Raw genomic sequence first — 21591 nt, forward strand, 5'->3', positions numbered from 1 at the left:
AAAAATATGCCCCCTACTCTTGAAATCCCCCATCCTAGGGAAAAGACAACTACCGTTACCTCTATCTATACCTCTCATTATTTTATAAACTTCTATTATCAGCATAATTCGTTCCTTCCCATGCCTTCCTAGAGTGTTCTTCCAGAAAATTCTACTACACCACCATGGAATGGCTCTGATTTTTCTTTTAGCCTCAATCTTATTCAGTTTTCTGACTCATTTGGGAATGAACCTTTGAAATCCTGAAATCTGTGACTGTCTTTGAATGCCTCAGCATTAATTTTCCTGCAGCGCTGCTTCTGTTGCCTGTTATGGAACACCATTGATGTCGCTGACAGAGGGAATTAAGTGGTGGTCCATCAGCGATTGTCGGTTCCTGTCAAAGTGTGGATGACATACTTGCTTTTGTGATCCTGCAGTCAGATGATGATGTGCCACTGTTTTGAGTGAGCCTTGTACTTGTCTCTCTAGAGGAGCAAGGTGTTGGTTATCATAAGACTGTGTTCTATTGAGGAGCAAGGTACAGTTGCGATTGCTGAGCCCAGATAGCTCAGTCAGTAGAGCATCAGACCTGTTCAGGCGTTGCTTTTAAATTGGAGTTCTCCATGCTAGTGTAGATTGTACAGTCCCTAAACAATCAATTCAGGCTAACTTTGGGTGGCACGGTGGCTCAGTGGTTAGCGCTGCAACCTCACAGCGCCAGGGTCCCAGGTTCGAATTGAGCGTTAGATGACTGTCTGTTTGAAGTTTGCATATTTTCCCTGTGTCTGCATGGATTTCCTCCAGGTGTTCTGGTTTCCTCTCACAATCCGAAGATGTGCAGGCTAGGTGGGTTAGCCATGTGAAAAGCAGGGTTACAGGGATAGGGTAGGATGCTCTTCGGAGTGTTGATGTGGACTTCATGCTCCCACATTGTAGGGGTTCTATCATTCTATGACTTCCCTACCACCTCTATGCTGATTACATCTCCCTAGAGGCCTGCCTGTGTCTTTTCCATTAAAGTCGCCAAAGAGAATCAGCTTATAGTCCGTTAGAATTTGGGAACTTACCGTTAACATTGCATTGGCAAAGTTCAATACTGGTTTCTGTGTGCCAATGCAGCCTTCAATTGCCTGAGTGAGAACATGTTTGAAGACCAGTCATCTAACGCTCAATTCGAACCTGGGACCCTGGCGCTGTGAGGTTGCAGCGCTAACCACTGAGCCACTGTGCCACCCAAAGTTAGCCTGAATTGATTGTTTAGGGACTGTACAATCTACACTCGCACGGAGAACTCCAATTTAAAAGCAATGAAGTCCAGTGATTGGTGGACCTGCTCACCCAGATCCCTCTGCATATCAATACTCCTAAGGGTCCTGCTATTCACTGTATAATTTCTACCTGTACTTGATCTTCCAAAATGCATCATCTCACATTTTTCCAGATGAAACTCAATCTGCCATTTTTCTGCCCATGCTTCCGACTGATCTATATCCTGCTGTATCCTCTGACACTCCTCCTCACTATCCGCAACCTCACCAATCTTTGTATCATCTGCAGACTTGCTAATTACACCAGCTCTGTTTTCCTCCAAATCATTTATGTATCTCTCTGAACAACAGAGGTCCCAGCAGTGATCCCTTTGGAACACCACTAGTCACAACCATCTATTCAGAAAAGCCTCCTTCCTCAGGTACCCTTTGGCTCCTATGACTAAGCCAGTTTCATATCCAACTACTACCAACTTTGGCTCCACATGATCCTGCAAATCCATTGGAGCATTATAGTATTGAGCACTAAAAATGCATTCTCAGGTGAACGACTAGTCTAATGCATAATCTATAATCTCTGTCACAGGTGGGACAGATAGTGATTGCTGAACAGAGGGCAGAATGTTCAGGATGTCATGTGCTTGGTTTTGTCTCTGCTTGACTTCTTCTTTTTATTGGGAAACAACCCCTCAGTCAGGCGGGGTACATTGTGCTCATTCCTGGGATGATATTCTTGAAGTAAGCGCTCCATTCTGAGCTTCAACACTTAAAGCAAACCCTGGGAAGGCTGAGAAAATGCTCCCTGAAAGCTAGCTTGAAAAAATGCAACATCCCCATGAACATGTGCGAAATTACAGTATTTACAACATATATTCATGACCTCAATGAGGGAAGTAAACGTTCTTTCACCAAATTTGCAGATGACACTGATATAGGTGGGAAGGCAAGTGGTGAGGATAACACAAAATGTGTATAGATGGTCATAGACAAATTAAGTGATTAAATAAAAAGAAAACTTAGCAGTTGGAACGTAATGTGGAATATAATGTAAGAATATGTGAATGTGTAAAAATTTGTTGACTTAACATCTGTCATGGGAAATGTTAAAGAAGTTATAGCTTAGCACTTAGATCAGTTCAAGGTAACCAGGCAGAGTCAACATTATTTTGTGTTATTTGAGGAGTTAACATGTGCTGTGAATAAAGGGAAACCAGTATATACTGTACTTGGATTTCTAGAAGGCATTCGATAAGGTATCACAACAAAGTTTATTGCAAACAATAAAACTTCAATGGTGTAGTTGTAGCATATTGGAATGGATAGAATTTGGCTAGCTAGCAGAAGATGGAGAATACCTGTAAATAGATCTTTACTCAGGTTAATTAGATGTAGTGAGTGGTGTGCCACAGGAATTGATGCTGGGATGTCAACTGTTCAGAATTGTTACAAATGACTTAAACGAAGGGATGGTAGGTATTGTAGCTAAATTTGCTGATGAAACATGATAAAAAATGAAGAGGACACCAGGAGGTTGCAGAAAGATGTTGATAGGTTAAGTGAAGGGTAAAGATATGACATTGTCTATTCTGGCAGGAAGAATTAGAAGCATTGTATATAATGGCAAGAGATTGCAGAGTTCTGAGATGCAGAGGGGTCTGGGTGCCCTTGTGCAGGCATCACTAAAATGTTGGAAACAAAAACAAAGTTGCTGGAAAAGCTCAGCAGGTCTGGCAGCATCTGTGGAGGAGAAAACAGAGTTAACGTTTCGGGTCCGGTGGCCCTTCGTCAGAACTGATGGTGGCTGGGAAAACATCAGTTTATATGCAGAAAATAGGGAGATGGGTGGGGTAGGGAGTAAACGATAGGATAGAGCCCAAAGAGAGAGAAAGACAGTTGGACAGACAGAGGAGTTGCTAACGATCAGACTGGGAGGGTGAATAGTTGTTAATGGGGACTGTTAGTGACTAACAACAGGGGGTGTGTAGTGGCAGGCTATGTGGTAACAAGGCCTGGTGTGTGGGGTGGGGGGCTGGGACATGGGAGAGTTTAGGCCCTAAAATTATTGAACTCAATATTGAGTCCGGAGGGCTGTAGGATCCCCAAGCAGAAAATGAGGTGTTGTTCCTCCAGCCTGCGCTGGGCTTCACTGGAACACTGTAGCAAGCTGGAGACAGCGATGTTGGCTAGGGAGCAAGGTGGTGCATTGAAGTGGCAGGAAACAGGTAGTTCAGGGTCTTTTTTGCGAGAAGAACGTGGATGTTCTGCGAAGCGGTCGCCAAGTCTATGCTTCGTTTCCCCAATGTAGAGGAGACCACATAGTGAGCAGCGAATACAGTAGACTAGATTCTTGGAAGTGCAGATGAAGTGTTGCTTCACCTGGAAGGAATGTTTGGGCCCTTGGATTCTGGGGAGGGAGGAGGTAAATGGGCAGGTGTTGCACCTTCGCCGGTTACAGGGGAAGGTGCCGTAGGCTGTGGGGAGGTGTTGGGGGTAAAGGAAGTGTGGACCAGGGTGTCCCGGAGGGAACGGTCCCTGCGGAAGGCGGTCAAGGGAGGGGACGGGAATATGTGTCTGGTGGTGGCATCTTGCTGGAGGTGGCGGAAATGGCATCTGATGGTCTTCTGGATGTGGATGCTGGTGAGATGGTAGGTGACGATAAGGGGAACCCTATTGCTGTTGCGGGAGGGAAGAGAAGGAGTGAGGGCAGAAGTGCGGGAGATGGGTTGGACCTGATTGAGGGCCCTGTCGACAACGGAGCTGGGGAATCCTCGGTTGAGGAAGAATGTGGACATTTCGGAGGCTCCCTTGTCGAAGTTGGCCTCATCTGAACATATGCGATGGAGACGGAGGAACTGAGAGAATGGGAAGGAGTCTTTACAGGAAGTGGGGTGTGAGGATGTATAGTCCAGGTAGCTGTGGAAGTCGGTAGGTTTGTAATGGATATTCGTGGCCAGTCTATCCCCAGAAATGGAAACAGAAATGTCAAGGAAGGGAAGGGAGGAGTCAGAGATAGACCAGGTGAAAGTGAGGGCAGAGTGGAAATTGGAGGCGAAATTGATGAAGTTTTCCAATTCTCGACAAGAGAGGGAAGCAGCACCGATTATATCATCGATGTATTGGAGAAAGAGTTGTGGGTGGGGGCCGGAATAGGACTGGAACAAGGAATGTTCCACATACCCCACGAAGAGACAGGCATAACTGGGATACTATGCACAGTATTGGTCACCTTACATGAAGATGTAAATATGTTAGAGGCAGTTGAGAGAACGTTAACGACTAATATCTGAATGGGCGGTTTGTCTTGTGAGAAAAGGTTAGAATTTAGCAGAGTAAGAGGCAAATTGATTAAAACACACACATTTTTGGGAGTTCTTGACAGCATAGATTTGTGAAAGATATTTCCTCTTACAGGAAATCTGAAAATAGAAGTGTCGCTCAAGGGTTATCTTTTTAAAAAGAGGGATTAGGTGATTCTTTTTCTCTGCGAATCTCTTCCTGACAAGATGGTAGAAGCAGAGTCCTTGAATACTTTCAAGGTAAGGGTAGCAAATTCTTGTTCAACAAGGGGTTGAAAGGTTATTAAAAGTATGTGGGAATGAGGGTTTGAGGCTATAGTCAGGTCAGCCATTATTTCGTTGAATGGCGGAGCTCGTTCAAGGGGCTGAATAGTCCTGCATTGTATGTTCATATGCAGTCACTGAAAGGTAAATAAATATTTGAACAGAACCAAAAGGGTATCTTTTTTATGGTTGACTTTGGTTTTGGTCTTGCCAGTACTTTTCCACAGTAGCTTTTACCTTTGCTCTTATTATCCTGCAATTATGTATAATGTTACATTTTTGCTTATTTTTGGTATGTATTTTCCTTTTATGTTGTCAACAACATTCTTTCTCATCTGTGCAGCCATTCTGTCATCTGAAAGTTCACCAAATTACAGGATTAATTCATAATCAAAAATTGCAGATTTTTGTTATGAAGAGGCCTGCACAAGAGGTTCAGAATTGAGTAAGAGTCATTCATGAAGTTTCAGTGACGTGGATAATGCATCGTCAAACTCATGAAGTGAAATGTTCAAATTGGTTAATATATACATTGTGAGTGCCAAAAAGAAGCAACCTTTGAGTTTGATGTAACCTAATTTGGTTTGAAACTTTTATTTCATTCTTTATAAATAGAACAAATTGGGATGATCTAATTTGAAATCTACATCTGACATCATTATGTTGAGCCCAAAGGGCCAATCATGGCCAAAGTTATCTTATGATTCTAGACTGAGAAATAATCCAAGTTCCAAATAGAATGAGATTAAATGGGAATTGTCCTGCTTTACATATGCTAGACCATCTTAGTCCATTTTCTAAAACAAAATTCCCTGATCATCTGATCAAGATCCTGTTGTACTCTGAGGTAACTGCCTTCGCTGTCCATTACACCTCCAATTTTGGTGTTTTCTGCAAACTTAACAACCATACCTCCTATGTTCACATCCAAATCATTTATATAAATGACAAAAAGCGGTGGATCCAGCACCAATCCTTGTGGCACACCACTGGTCACAGGCCTCCAGTCTGAAACGCAACCTTCCACCACCGCCTTCTGTCTTCTACCTTCTGTATGCAAATGGATAGTTCTCCGTGTATTCCATGTGATCTAACCTTGCTAACCAGCCTACCATGAGGAACCTTGTCAAACGCCTTTCTGAAGTCCATGTAATTCATGTCCACTGCTCTGCCCTCATCAATCCTCTCCGTTACTTCCTCAAGAAACTCAGTCAAGTTAGTGAGACCTGACTTCCCACACACAAAGCCATGTTGACTATCCCTAATCAGTCCTTGCCTTTCCAAATACATGTAAAGCCTGTCTCTCAGGATTCCCTCCAACAGCTTGCCCACCACCGATGTCAGGCTCACCAGACTGTGGTTCTCTGGCTTTTTCTTACCGCCTTTCTTAAATAGAGGCACCATGTTAGCCAACCTCCAGTCTAATGGCACCTGACCTGTGGCAATCAATGATACAAATATCTCAGCAAGGGGCTCAGCAATGACTTCCCTATCTTCCGATAGAGTGCTAGGGTACACCTGATCAGGTCCTGGGAATTTATCCACCTTTTTGCGTTTTAAGTCATCCAGCACCCCTTCCTCTGTAATATGGACATTTTCCCCCACGTTCTATATCTTCCATATCCTTCTCCACAGTAAATGCTGATGCAAAGTACTTGTTTTGTATATCCCCTATCTCCTGTGATTTCACATACAGACAGCCTTGCTGATCTTTAAGGGGCCCTATTCTCTCCCTAGTTACACTTTTGGACTGAATGTATTTATAAAATCCCTTTGGATTCTCCTTAGCCCTATTTGCCAAAGCTATCTGATGTCCTCTTTTTTTGCCTTCCTGATTTCCTGTTTAAGTATACTCCTACAGCCTTAATACCCTTATAGGGATTCACTTGATCTCTGCTGTCTGTATCTGACATATGCTTCCTTCTTTTTCTTGACCAAAACCTCAATTTCTCTCGGCATCCAGCATTCCCTACACCGATCAGCCTTGCCCTTCACTCTAACAGGAACATACTGTCCGGGAACTCTTGTTATCTCATTTTTGAAGGCTTCTCATTCTCCAGCTATCCTTATACCTGCAAACATCTGCCCCCAATCAACTTTTGAAAGTTCTTGCCTAATACCGTCAAAATTGGCCTTCCTCCAATTTAGAACTTTAACTTTTATATCCGGTCTGTCCTTTTCCATTACAATTTTAAAACTAATAGAATTCTGGTCGCTGGCCCCAAAGTTCTACCCCACTGACACCTCAATCACCTGCCCTGTCTTAATTTCCCAAGAGTAGATCACGTTTTGCACCTTCCCTAGTAAGTGCATACACATACTGAATCAGAAATTTTTCTTGTACACACGTAACAAATTCCTGTCCATCCAAGCCCTTAACACTATGGCAGTCCCAGTCTATGTTTGGAAAGTTAAAATCCCCTACCACAACCACCCTAACATTCTTACAGATAACTCCGGTCTCCTTAAAAATTTGTTTGTCAATTTCTTGCTGACTATTGGGGGTATGGGGGAGTGGGTGTCTGTGGTACAATCCCAAGAGGTGATCATGCTTATTTATATTTCTCAGTTCCACCCAAAGAACGTCCCTGGACATATTCCCAGGAATATCCTCCCTAAGTACAGCTCTAATGTTATCCCTGATCAAAAATGCCACTCCCCCTCCTCTCTGTCCCCCCCATTCTATCCTTCCTATAGCATCTATACCCTGGAAGGTTAAGTACTGTCAGTACTGTCCATCCCTGAACCATGTCTCTAATTGCAATGATATCCCTGTCCCTTGTTCCCAACCATGCCCTGAGGTTATCTGCCTTACCTGTTAGGCCTCTTGCGTTGAAATAAATGCAGTTTAATTTATGCTAACTCGTTCTTTGCTTTGTTCTTGCCTGCCCTGACTGTTCGACTTGCTCCTTTTCCCAACAGTACCAGTCTCAGACTGATCTCTTTCCTCACTATTTCCCTGGGTCTCCCCAGCCCCTTACTAGTTTAAATCTCTCGAGCAGCTCTCGCAAATCTTCAATCTGTCCTTCTTTTACAGTTCACTCCTACCCCAGAAAAGATTCCAATGATCCAAAAATGTGACTCCATCTCCCTGCTCCAGTTTCTCAGCCATGCATTCATCTGTTGCATTCTCCTATTCCTACCTTCACTAGCTTGTGGCACTGGCAGTAATCCAGATATTACTACCCTTGAGGACCTCCTTTATAAATTGCTACCTAACTTCCTATATTCTCTCCTCAGAATCTCATCCTTTTCTCTTGTTGTTTTTTTCCAATGTGTACAACAAGCTCCTGCTGGTCCTTTTGCCCTGTAAGAATCAAAGTAAATTTTAATGTGCTTTAATTTGTTTAGATTTTTTTGACTTACTTTTCTTTGAGCTGCCTAATAAATCTCAATGTAAATCAAACTGCATTGACCCACACTCAGCAAACTCAATGTTAAAAGTGACAAAACCAATATGCTAACTTAAATAAAGTAGTGGGCCTTGATTTTGTGGTTAACAATAAATCACAACATTTACTGTTTAATTACTGTGTTGGCATTTGCCAGCTGTGGACTGAAGAATTGCAGTCACTGTGTTTTGTGTGAGCATTATAGACAGCAATACTGAGGTTTCTCAATCAATCACACTGTAAAATTCTCACGAAGACAGAATCCAAGTCAAGAAGTATAAATTAGATTACAGTCGTGAATGGTGAGTGAAATAAAGAGAGAGAAAAATGCAGATAAAAGAGAGAGAAAAACTAAAAATCTCCAATACTAATTAAGTTATGACAGAATGTTTCTCCACATATGCAAAATTACATTTTCAGATGCTGGAGAGATTGTTTAGTGTAACTTTGGCCTATCTCAGTGTTAAAATATCTCTGACACTTAGTTACATCAACCATGAGATTTTCCACCATGATTGGTGAGGAAATAATGTCAAGTCTGTAGTACTAGGCATATAAGTTAGGGGCGGCACAGTGGCTCAGTGGTTAGCTCAGCGCCAGGGACCAGGGTTAGAATCCACCCATGGGCAACTGTCTGGAGTTTGCAAATTCTCTTTGTGTCTGCATCGGTTTTCTCCCACAGTCCAAAGATGTGCAGGTTAGGTGGATTGCCCATGCTAAATTGCCGATAGATGTGCAGGCTAGATGGGTTAGCCATGGAAAATGCACGGGGATAGGTAAGGGGTGGGGTGTGTCTTGGTGGGATGCTGTTTGGAGGGTCAGTGTGGACTTGATGGGCCAAATGGCCTGCTTCCACACTAAAGGGATTCTGAATGCTATGCTACAGGAACAGGTCAGAGGCTGGGAATTCTGCAGTGAGTAACTCACCTCCTGGCTCCCCCAAAGCCTGTCCACCATCTCCAGGGCACAAGTCAGGGGTGTGATGGAATAGTCCACCAAGTAATTGGCTGGATGATTACTGTCCAGAAACACCCAAGAAACTAGACACCATGCAGGACAGGGCAGCCCACTTGACTGGCGCCTTATTCACAAACGTTCACTCCCTTCTCCATTGATGTACAGTAGGAAGCAGTGTGTACCATCTACAAGATACACTTCAGAAATTCACCAAGATTCCATAGACAGAACCTTCTAACTCCATACTCACTACCATCTAAAAGGACATGGATAGACGATATATTGGAACATCACCACCTGCAAGTTCCTGTCTAAGTCATTCACTATCCTGACTTGGAAAAATATCACCATTCCTTTGCTGTTCATGGGCCAAAATCCTGGAACTCCCTCCCCAGCAGCATTGTGGCTGTACCTACACAAAAAAGACTGCAAAGGTTCAAGAGATAGCTCCCTACCCGTTTCCCAAGGTAGTTAGGAATGGCTACGGAATTCTGCCTGAGCCAGTGAAACCCAGGTTCCCTGAATGAATTAAAAAATTGAGATGTTGCAGTGCAGTCTGTGGGTAAATATGATCACTCTAACTCATCTTCTGGATTTTTATGTTTAATGGCCCATGTGCATAATCTGGAAGATGCTGTCTGATTCATTGCATAATTATGGCTATTGGCTTTACTGTTATTTTTAGCACAAAATATGGACCAATTTACCTTTGCAGCTCATAGTGAGCACTGTTCTCATCCCTTTGCTTTGTGTTAACTTTATTCCTGGAGTTAATATAATGTTGCAAAATGGAAAATTAAAAAATTTTGATTGGATACTAGTGCCAACTGGTGGGAATACGTTTTCATATTTTTGCTGTATATGCAATACTGGAAGAAATGGAGCTATTTTGGTCCTTTCTGGATTGAAACATGTTTATTGCTGTGTGGTTTCTTGACTTAATGTCAACGGTTTAATGTGTACTGTGGTTTACCTGCTTTTTACAGAAAATAAAGTGACATTCTAAATTGTTTGTTTATCTTTTCTAGAAAGTGAGGAGATTGGGTTTATGGTCCTTAATGGCTGGAATATCTGACCTTGGAAAAAGCTATGGGAGTCTCTGTGCTGCTAGTTGTCTAGCAACCTCTCTGCACTTGATTTTCTGTTTTCACAGACCTAGTTCTATCAGGAAGAAATTAGGGGCGGCAGGGGGACTTAGTGGTTAGCACTGCTGCCTCACAATGCCAGGGACCCGGGTTCAATTCCACCCTAGGCCGACTGTCTGTGTGGAGTTTGCACATTCTCCCCGTGTCTGCATGGGTTTCCTCCGGGTGCTCCGGTTTCCTCTCACAGTCCAGAGATGTGCGGGTTAGGTGGATTGGCCATGCTAAATTGCCCATAGTGTTCAGGGATGTGTAGCTTAGGTGGGTTATAGGGGGATGGGTATGAGTGGGATGCTCCAAGGGTCGGTGTGGACTGGTTGGGCCGAAGGGCCTGTTTCCACACTGTAGGGATTCTATGAAACATTCTATGAAATCCCCGAATCTGTAAGTCTGTCTCTTTTTCTCCCTCTGTAAATAGCCACTCTTGGTAATTTTACACTGTTTCCAACAATCAGTACTTCTGACTACATTATAAACCCTGAAAGGTTGAACTATTTTCCAATGACTCAAATCCAGCTTGATTTTAGTTCAAACTGTAGATGTTTCCATCAGTCCATGGCTGTCAGCAGTTCGATTTTGTCGACAAGAAACCTGGTGGACTATGAGAATCCATCACATTTTATTTTTCATTTTGAGACTATTGGCCAGCAGGAGTGTTTTCCTTTTGCTTTTAAAAAGAAATCATCTCTGCTAAGTCAGTCAACTTTTGTGTTCTGTGAGTGCATCATTTTGGGATTAAGGAAATAAGGTTCTAATTCCAGGTTATAGTTTGTACGTTTACTAGTGTTTTTCACTTGTTCTAAGAATAAGTTTTGTTTTCTATAATAAACAGATTATTTTTGAGTTCATTAACGAAACATGTTGTAAATCTTTTTTATTCTGGATAGAAGTACAAAAGGGTCATTTTAGTGACTGAAATGTTTATACTGTTGTACAACTGGTAGAGGAGTGGGGCTTGATTATCAGTGCCTTCCTTCCAATGCAGTCATAACGTAAGGCAAATGGCATCCGATGTCGAGAAAGTACTCCTCATAAAACTGAAACTTTAGAATTACGTTAGAACCTATGGTTTGTGTTAAATTGAAGGTAGTTGTACCCTGTCCTCATCAACAGTAATGGAGAAAGCATCATTGTCAATAGCTACTTCTTGCCAACTATCTTTCCTGATTTTTTTCCCAGTGATATTTTCATAACTCCTTTTTCAAAAAAGCAAGATAACTTGCTATTTCCTTGAGGCCTTCTTGGGATGTCAGTAAAGTACTTCAGCTGTAGGATATCTCTTTAAGCTTCTGGAGACATTTGGTTACGTATCCATTTCAAGTATTATTCAAATATACAATTTACTTATATTTTGTTTTATCCAGACAGACGCCAATCCAATTGCATGCAATCCCCTCACTGTTCTGTACTGCACCCAAAAGCAACTCTATTTGTCCAAAACTCCACTGAACTTCAGTTCGTTCACTGAAGCCTGAAATGCAGCAAATAATAAAACTAGATGAGTGTTCAATGATGTTGAAAAGTTAGACAACAGAGGGAAATTGATTTAATTAATTGAAATAATTCATGTACGATGAAGTTATACAACATGTAATATTAACTAGATTAAATGTGGCATTACCAAAGGGGAAAATATAAGTTAAAAATATTTAATGATCAGAAATAGCCTGTGATCAGTTTGAGCTATAATGGACGGAAACAGAATGAAGGGAAATAGAACTGAACTAATATCTTCATAAATTGCAATTTGTTAATGTACTTGTTTCAGATCTATGAATTATTCTTGACGTAAAATAATGGCTGAGATTTTCCAGAAGTGTTAGGAAACCAACTGTTGGGGCCAAAGGAGGGTGATGGGATGTGCGCTGTGGGGGTAAACCCCACAGTGCTGGAACCTGGGGCTGCATTGTTTTGGAGAACAAAGAAGGGTCCAGACTCGAAACGTCAGCCTTCCTGCTCCTCTGATGCTGCTGGCCTGCTGTGTTCAGCCAGCTCTACACCTTGTTATCTTAGCCAAAGACAGGGCAGCTGCTGGGTTAGCTGTCTAATTAGGAAATGAGCACCACTGCTAAGATTGGCCTGCAGCTAAGCATACTCAGCTGTGCCACGCAGGATAGTGGCCACGGCAGTGCTCACGCCTTGAGGAAGAGGATTCAGTGAAGCAACTTCACAAGCAGGCATATTGAGCCACTCAGACTGGGCTGAAAATGTCAGGGGTGGTCACTGAGATAAGCAGCACCAATACTGTGGGATCTCCTTTGAGGGCTAACGAGTGCTTAAAAAGTAGACCTGCCCATTCCACTCTCTAGAGCCCACCTTGATTTAACTGCTTGTTTCCCCATTTGATGGAGATGGAAGGAGTCTCTTATTTGACACTGGATATGACTTAGTTGGGCTTAAGGTCATTTGGCCATCTGCCAACTTCCCTGCCACTAACAAAATGGCATAATGGCTGAAAAAGTTTTGGATTTGCCATGTAAATCCTTCTCATGCCAATTTTTTTGCCACTGAACCAATTGCAAAAGAACCTGTACTGAGAGCTGAGAAATGTTTAAGTTTGTTTTTAGTTTGCAGAGTAGGTATATTTCCATTCTTTATTTTGTTATGGTGCATAAATAATCTGGCTTCTTGCTTGTTGATGCCAGGCTCTTAAACTGTAACTAGAGGAAATAAATACTTAAAAAAAGCTATATTTTATCTTTTATACATATCAGTACGGCAGGTGAGAACTAAAATTTATCAACCACAGCAAAAGACCAAAGTAAGGTATTTTAAGAACCAGAAGCATAGGGCAGTGAGTAAAAAATTCCAATAAGGAGTTCAAGAAAAGCTTTTTTTTTAATCCAGAGAGTAGTTAGAAGTGGACCTAACTACTACAAGGCAAAGTTGAGATAAAGAGCGTAGGGAAGAAAGTAATAGAAGAATATGTTGAGGAGATGAGGTAGAAGGTTTATATGCAGCATAAGCATTGTTATTATCATGTTCAGCTGAATGGCCTGTTTCTTTGTTATAAATACTTTGTAAAATATCAGAGTTTGATATTACTGCAAGATGTTTTGATTTTCATCTTGTTCTGGAGAAGTGTGTCAACATGATTGATTTGGTGTGTAATATTCTATAGCTTTAGACATGCATGTAATTAATTCACTAAGATTTCTTAGAAATTAAGTACACTCAAACACGGCACATTTTTCGAGATTGTAACTGTTATCTTCGGTGTTGAACACCAAATTACTGCTCATATATTTAAACTTTGTTTTAAAATTTCACCCAAGTTAAGGAACCTTTCTGTCCTAGAAAGAATAGATAAGATTTAGATTTTAATTGTTTATAACTAATTCATTTTTATAATAGCCCATATGATGCAACTTATCTACTTCCATTTATTTCATCACTTGCAACTCTAAATATTTTTCTAAACTTTCACTGTGTTCTTATAAGTGTAAAATGAAGTATACTGTGTCTATAATACTGTAAAGTTATTTTTCTCCTCTGCGCTCCCCCCCCGCCCACCCAGTATTAAGTTGTCCAAACTTGATTATTCAAATTTTATTTTAATTTACTCATGGGATGTGGGCATTGCTGATTGATTGTAACTGTGCCAGAATGAGCAGCTGTAGTGATTTTGCTGGGATTTGGGTGTTTGCAGGTATCTTACTGAAGTTAAGCAAAATATTGAATTTGAATCCTTTTCCAATGTTTGGAATGAAATCTTTCCAACCTTTTTTGTCGGGTGTAATACGTCATACTTCTTTCCTTGTTTAATAAATGGTTTATTCTTTCTGTTAGAAGTACACTGGCAGCTTCTTGTGAACATGTCCAATAACTGGCCTCCACAATTTAAAAAATGTTATGATCCAACAAGCTAGATTTCACTCTGGGATCTGACTTGTTTAGTATTAACATCAGCTAGATCATAACACTTCCAAGATATACGTACTCTTCTAATTCTGGTATCTTGAGCATCTAACTATAACTTCAGTATTTAGGGCAAGCCAATAAAAAAAAACTTGTTCAGTGAGGTGTAACTGGATTTCTAATGGTTTTCTGAAGAACCTGAAAAGGGCCTGAAATGTTGACTTTGTTTTCTCTTCGCAGATGCTGCCAGACCTGTTGAGTTTCTCCAGTGATTGCTGTTTTATTTCAAATTTCCAGCATTCACCATTCTTTGTTTCTTGTTCTTCTATGGCAATTTAAGGGGGCGGCAGGGGGTGGCTCAGTGGTTAGCATTATTGCCTCACAGCACCAGGTACCTGGGTTCAATTCCACCCTCGGGCGACTGTCTGTGTCGAATTATATGTTCTCTCTGTGTCTGCACGGGTTTCCTCCGGATGCTGTAGTTTCCTCCCACATGCCAAAGATGTGCAGGTTAGGTGGATTGGCCATGCTAAATTGTCCTTAGTGTCCAGGGATGTGTAGGTTAAGCAGATTAGCCACAGGAAATGCAGGGATTACTGGGATAGGGTATGGGGTGAATGCAGATGTTACAGGGATAGGGTAGGGTATAGGGTGGGATGCTGCTCAGAGAATTGGTGTGGACTTGTTGGGTCAAATGGCCTGTTTCCACACTGTAAGGATTCTATGATTTTATGTTGCTGAACACTTGATCTGGCCCCCAAAAAGTAGTTTGTTGTTAAATGAACCAATAATGATGAAATGCTAAATGTTTAAAAGCTTTTTTTAAAAAACAGCCTTTTTTTGTTCATGATATTTCAGCTTCTACTTGAACCCCATGCGGTATGTCCTGATTTTTGTTGCACTCTGTATAAAGTTTTAAACAGGGTAATTTGGTTATTTATGCTTTTCATTTCCTGGTTGGTTATCTCTAGGAATAATTTAAGGTGATTGGTTGCTTGGGCAGCTTGATGACATCACTGCAACTTGAGCTAAGAATCCCCATTTAAGAAAAGGTGCAGTCAATTACCCGTCAAGAAAGTTAAAGCTCTAACGATAGAGGTTGAGAGATATCTCTGAGAGGCTTTCACACAGTTTGGGGAAACTGCTGTTGCTTTGCTGCTAACTGCAAGATGCATGTCGGTATCTCCTTCTGTGATTTATTGTCTAACCTATAAATTGCTTTTGTAATCTTTTGATTCATACAAAGCATATGTAAGTACAGGTATATAAAAACAATTCAACAACAGCAGCATGCTTTATATTGTGGCCAGTTATATCATCAGACTATGATTTCCTAATCTAAAGTAGGCGCTCCATCTGATCATGGCAGCATCTCTTTGCCCTCTCAGATAAGTGCAGGGGCATATCATTTGTACCTATTTCAACATGGAAAATTTCACTAGAAAAGTTATATTAGAAAAGACAACAGCACCTCCTCCACGATAATCCTCAAAACTGGTGCTCTGCAAGGATGTGTTCTCCACCCCCTACTGTACTTCCTGTACACCCACAGTGTAGCCACATTTTGGATGAATGCCATCTGCAAATTTGTTGATGACCCAACTGTGGCAGGACAGTTATCAAACAAAGATGAGTCAGAATACAGGAAGGAGATAGAGTGCTTGGTGTAAGTGGTGTAATGATAACAACCTCTCCCTCAGTGTCGGCAAAACAAAGAACTGATCATTGACTTCAGGAAGAAAGGAGGAGAACATGTTCCTGTCTACATCAACGGAGCTGAGGTGAAGAGCGTCGAGAGTGTCAAGTTCCTAGGAGCAACGATCTGTCCTGGATCGCCCATGTGGATGCAGTGGTCAAGAAGGCACAGTAATGCCTCTTCTTTGTCAGGCAGCTTAAGAAATTCAGGGGGTATGTCCATAAGGACCCTCACCAACGTTTACAATGCACCATTGAAAGCATTCTATCCAGGTGCATGACTGCCTGGTACGGCAGCTGCTCTGCCCAGGATGATATGAAACTACAGGAAGTTATGTGCACAGTCTGGACCATCACAGCAGCCAACCTCCCATCCATGGAGTCCATTTACACTTCTCGTTGCCGTGGAAATGCTACTAACATCATCAAAGACCCTCCCGTCCTGGTAATGCTCCCTTCCAACCTCTTCCTTCAGGTAGAAAATACAGAAGCTTGAAAACACACGCTAGTAGGTTCAAGAACAGCTTCTTCTGTGCCATTATTAGACTGCTGAATGGACCTCACTGACTTCAAATAATATTGATCTCGTTAATGGTGATCTTGCTTTGTGCAACTCCTGTGAAGCCGTAACCTTGTATTCCTTGCTCTGTCTAAAGCACCCTATGATCTGTTTTCCGATGAAGGGTCTAGGCCCGAAACGTCAGCCTCTCTGCTCCTATGATGCTGCTTGGCCTGCTGTGTTCATCCAGCCCTGCACCTTGTTGTCTCGGATTCTCCAGCATCTGCAGTTCCTACTATCTATGATCTGTATGTCCTTGTTTGCTATGATCTGTCCGTACTGCTCGCAAAACAAAGCTTTTCACTATACTTAGTTGAATGTGACTACAATAAATCAAATCAAATCAAAATTTGTGTGCATTATGTTTTTCTTCAGTTTTGTGAGAAGGATTATAAGCATTTTGTAAAGTGGGATTCACTAATTGCTTTCTCTTGATTGTCCTTGCTATTCCCTGCACATTCTTTAAGTGGGTAAGTAAGTGGTCATTTCCACTCATCAGTGTAATTCTGCAAATCAAGACAGGTGTGAGTGGCAGCAGCTTCTTTTTTATTACTCCTTCAGTGTGTGTGGGTTGCAGCTTGCTTTTACTCAGCATTCTCCCATTACTGGGAATGTTTGAAATTTGAAGTGCTGTGCAAGGAACATTGCATGCAGCATTTGAGGCAAGAAGTGCATGTTTGATTTTGATTTGATTTTATTGCCACGTGTACTCAAGTACAAAAGTATAGTGTATAATGTCACCACACAAGGTGCCATTTTAGGTACGACTACCTGGGTACAGAATCCTAAGAATAAGGTAGAAAGTAAGAGCGAAGTTAAAAGTTAAACATTGCAGTAATTATAGTAAAGTGACACCTCCTTAGTTTAAAATAGAAGATAAAGAAATAAAGCTGAAAGTTCAAATATTACAGTCTTTTTGAAGTGCTTAGCCACAGTGGGACCACACTTTGAGGAATTTGCTTGAGACCAGAAGTCCATGCAGAGGCCACGCAAGGCTATGAGACTGCCATGTACTGCTGAAAGACCACCACGCTGTGTCACTGAGAAACTGTTACCCTGGGCTGAGATACCACTACGCTGGGCTGAGACATCGCCATGACGGTCTGAGAGTCCACCATTGCAGTCAGAGAGTAGTCTATAATGTGGAACATTGTAACATAGTTCATTTGTTCTCTTTTTGGTTGTTAAAATAAGAATCTTGGACAGTTAGTTGTGGTGTTGAAGAAGCACTTCACCTGCTCAAACTTCTACGCATCCTGTTCGAAATCAGCATTTTGTTTCACGCAAGGTGAGGTACTGCTCAGGACTTTGTGGCCACTTTGACTGATTTGACCTTGGAAGTAAAGTCTGCATTGAAAAGAGAAAATGCTAGAAAACACTACATGCTAGAAAACCAGCAAATGTGAAAACTTGGAAAAAAAAGTTTTAGTGTGTTTCTGTGAACATTAATTGGCAAAGCACTAAGATTGGACCATTTATGATATTTGCTCCCTCTTCTAGAATAAAAGTAAAATATTTGAACATCAAGTACATCACCCCAAAAAAACCCTCTATTTACTTTTGCTCTGAATCGTTACCAAGGGAGAAATATTCTGCTACCAATTGCTCCAATAATCTGTTTTCTTACACAGAACAATTTCAAATTTTCACCCTTCCATGTTCTGCCATGAACTGTCAAACGTTATTTAAATATATTTGTGTTTGTACAGGTCCCCTAAATTCATACAGAGAGACTCTTCGCAGTGTTCAGCTAGGAACCTGTGTTGATTAACAAGAGCTTTACAGTTACTGCCCTGATCTAATTTGATTCTAGATATTTTGTACTGGATGAGTACAGCTTCAGCGACACTTAAGCTTGACAGCAATTGATTGGCTTGATTGGCACCACATCCACTCCCACAACCACTGACGCTCAGTAGCAGCAGTGTATACTGTCTGTAAGATGCACTGCAGAAATTCCTCAAGGTTCTTTGGAAAACACCTTCCAAACCAATGACCGCTTCAGTCCAGAAGGGCAAGGGCGCCACATGCATCGGAACACCACCACCACCAGGCCACACACCATCATGACTTGGAAATAGGTCACCATTCCTTCACTGTCACTGGTTTAAAATTCTGGGATTCCCTCCCTAACAACATTGTAGGTACACCGACAGCACTGCAGAGGTTCAAGAAGGCAACTGACCCCCACCTTCTTAAGGGCAATAAGGGATGGCCAATAAATGCAGGTTCAGCCAGTGATGTCCACATTCCGCGAATGAATCAAAACCATATCATTTACGTAATTAGTTGCTCCTGCACCAGTTGCAACAGGCATCACTCTGTTTACTCCTAATGATGGTAGTTCTCATCTAAATATGCAAATCCCTGGATTAAAGCAGGACAGGTCAGAAATAATTGAAGTAGTTAAAAATATAGACTTCATTGTCTCTGAATGGAAACTTTACTAGTTTTCAAAATGCTCCTGCTGTGAAGTAGTTATTAGGTTAATGTGTTTATAGGATTTTTTTTTAATAAGCCTCTATTTAATTTGCAAATATACATTTGTTTTTGTGAAGTATTTATTGATAGCCTCAAATAAATGCTGCAATGAAGAATTTTGGAGGTCATCTGTCTGACAGTGCCAGAAAAATGTGAGAGAGGTTTTACTATTATGGGTGCTGTCTGAGTTTGCTCTCATTAATGATTTTCTGGACTAGGTTTTTACAACTAATGAGGGAAAGATACTGTGTCAAAGATATTTGCTTTGTAGTTGATGGTGAAAAAACATTCACATTAAATGAGTTAATTCTGGACCACAGAGTATTACTAGGGGCCTATTGATATCGCAGAAAAGAAGATAAAAGTTAGTAATTCTAGGAATTAAAGTCCTAAACTCCAGTTGAAACATAAATTATTCATATGGATTGCAGAATCAAAGATATTGTTTTAATGTCAAAATTAATTATTTGTATTTCTGGTTGAATTATCCAAAAGCGTGCCATGCTGCCATTATGGTAGTGATTCAGAATAGAATCTTGCTTCTTTTGTTTAAGTTAATTGTGTGTTTGCTGGCAAGAGCAAGCAGTTTGGGAATAGATGGAAGTTACAATTTTGCTTTGGTAAGTACTCCATCTCACCAAATTGAAAACACCAATGCCCACACCAACCAGATATCCTAAACTGCACTAGTCCTATTTGCCAGTGTTTGGCCAATATCCCTCTAAAACCCTTCCTGTTCATGTACCTATTTGAAAGTATATTCAAACTTATTAGTATACAGTATTTCATTCTACTCAAATAAGCAGTTCCTTTCCAACTAATAAGAATGATGCAAAAAGACCGCCAGCAATTGGAATCAATCACAACAACAGAATTGAACAGCAAACTAGTTATAACCAGTTATGTCAAACACATTTAATTTTAAATCTTTAAGTGTTGTTTTTAATAGAACAAGACTGTTCTGCCAAAGTGAAATCTTTAATGATGTGACTGCACTCACCATATTACTTTTCCCTCTCCCGATTTTCTGTTCTTAATTTGACCCTGACAGATTACAGTTTTACCCAGGCTGGCAGCATTTCAGTACTTCTCCCAAGTTGGTTGTTCTTCATGTGTTGAGCTATAGGGAGAGGCTGAATAGGCTGGGGCTTTTTCCCTTGGAAGACCGGAGGCTGAGGGGTGATCTTATAGAGTTTTATAAAATCATGAGAGGCATAGATAGGATGAATAGTCAAGGTCTTTTGCCCAGGCTAGGGGAGATTAAAACAAGATGGCATAGGTTAAAGGAGAGAGGAGAAAGAATCAAAAGGAACCGGAGAGGCAACTTTTTCACACAGAGGTGGTACATCTATGGAACGAGCTGCCACAGAATGTGGTGGAGGTGGCTACAATTACAACATTTAAAAGGCATCTGGATAGGTACATGAACAGGAAGGGCTTCAGAGGGATATGGGCCAAATGCTGGCAAATAGTATTAGATCAGTTTAGGATAGCTGGTCGGTGCAGACGAGTTGGACCGAAGGATCTATTTCTGTGCTGTATAACTATGACTCTATGTGCAAGCTTAGACAGTGAATGTCTGCAAGCAACTCAAGTTTTGAGATATCATAACTGAGTCCATTCATTTCCTCACCTGACATTCACACCTGTATTGGCTGACCTACCTGCAGCTACCATTATGTAGAGCGTAAACTACAGAGTTCACTGCCAGAATTCTGCAGTAAACTAGGGCATCAGTGGGAGGTGAATAATATTCTTGAAGAAGCAGTGTTTATACTTTCCCAGGAGTAAATTTAGTGGGAATCTGAACACCGGAATCTACCACCAACACGCAAGTCGATTTCTTTTTAAAGTTGTAAAATGAGGGTATTAATTTCAGTGTTCTCAAAACAGTTTTCTTTTCCTTTAGGTTACAAAGAAATAACAGCTTTTAAGTCTTAACCTTTCTTTTTATTGGCGTGTGTAGATTATATTTCAAATCATCAAAAAAAATTAAGTCACCACCAAATCCTTTTTAATATAACTCAGCTACTTTGCAAAAAGTTCCCTATAAATTATTTTCTTAATTTCTTTGATTACCAAATTTCTGTTGCTACTGGGAGACTTTGAATAGGATTTTCATCATGCATTGTAAAAATATTTGGTAAAATTAAATCACTGTAATTGATACAGCACATGATGCATAGCTCATATCTTTTCAAAGAAATTCTAGCCTATTATTTTTCTGATTGAGTGCAATAGATATTCTTGCAGCTTTGAGAGGATTTTATTGATTCATTTGACATTAGTATTTTAGTTACAAATCTTGCTAGATTCATTTTGGGTGCAATATTTTCCCAAATGTATGTATTTATTTTAAATATATATGTATGACAACAGCAATTTTAGACAGCGGGCTTATCTAAGACATCATACAGGGAAGTGTAATTTAGATGTTTAGTAGCTTGGATGAGCTGAAAACTTTTGGGTTTTGTATTTATATGAATTAAGCTCCCATCATTGGCTGTAAAGAATATTTAAGTTGAAGCATTGAAGAAGATATTGGACAAGTTGCTTTTTCAACTAAAGTCAAATCATTGCAAAAACACGAAGATTTGAAATGATCTGCTCAGTTCTAGAGTGAGGATCTATGATTGTGTAAAAGATCTTTTCTCATTTTTATGACATTTTCAGTAACTTTGGAAATATATAAGCAAA

The 21591-nt window shown here is 40.8% G+C and overlaps 1 protein-coding gene across 3 annotated transcripts in view; it reads left to right on the forward strand.

The window, feature by feature from the left end:
- Positions 1-21591, forward strand: part of LOC109914047 (coiled-coil domain-containing protein 91) — a 155417-nt gene that overhangs the window by 114411 nt on the left and 19415 nt on the right. The window contains exon 12 of one of the 3 annotated variants that reach the window (XM_048607656.1): positions 10188-10380. The exons of the other annotated variants lie outside the window; for them this stretch is intronic. Within the exon in view, the coding sequence (XP_048463613.1) occupies positions 10188-10364 (177 nt within the window). The 3' untranslated portion in view covers positions 10365-10380. Of the gene's footprint in view, positions 1-10187; positions 10381-21591 lie in introns of those variants that run through there. 3 annotated transcript variants of the gene reach the window in all.

This window comes from Rhincodon typus, chromosome 18 (assembly GCF_021869965.1).
Source record: "Rhincodon typus isolate 14 chromosome 18, sRhiTyp1.1, whole genome shotgun sequence".
Lineage (NCBI taxonomy): Eukaryota > Metazoa > Chordata > Chondrichthyes > Orectolobiformes > Rhincodontidae > Rhincodon > Rhincodon typus.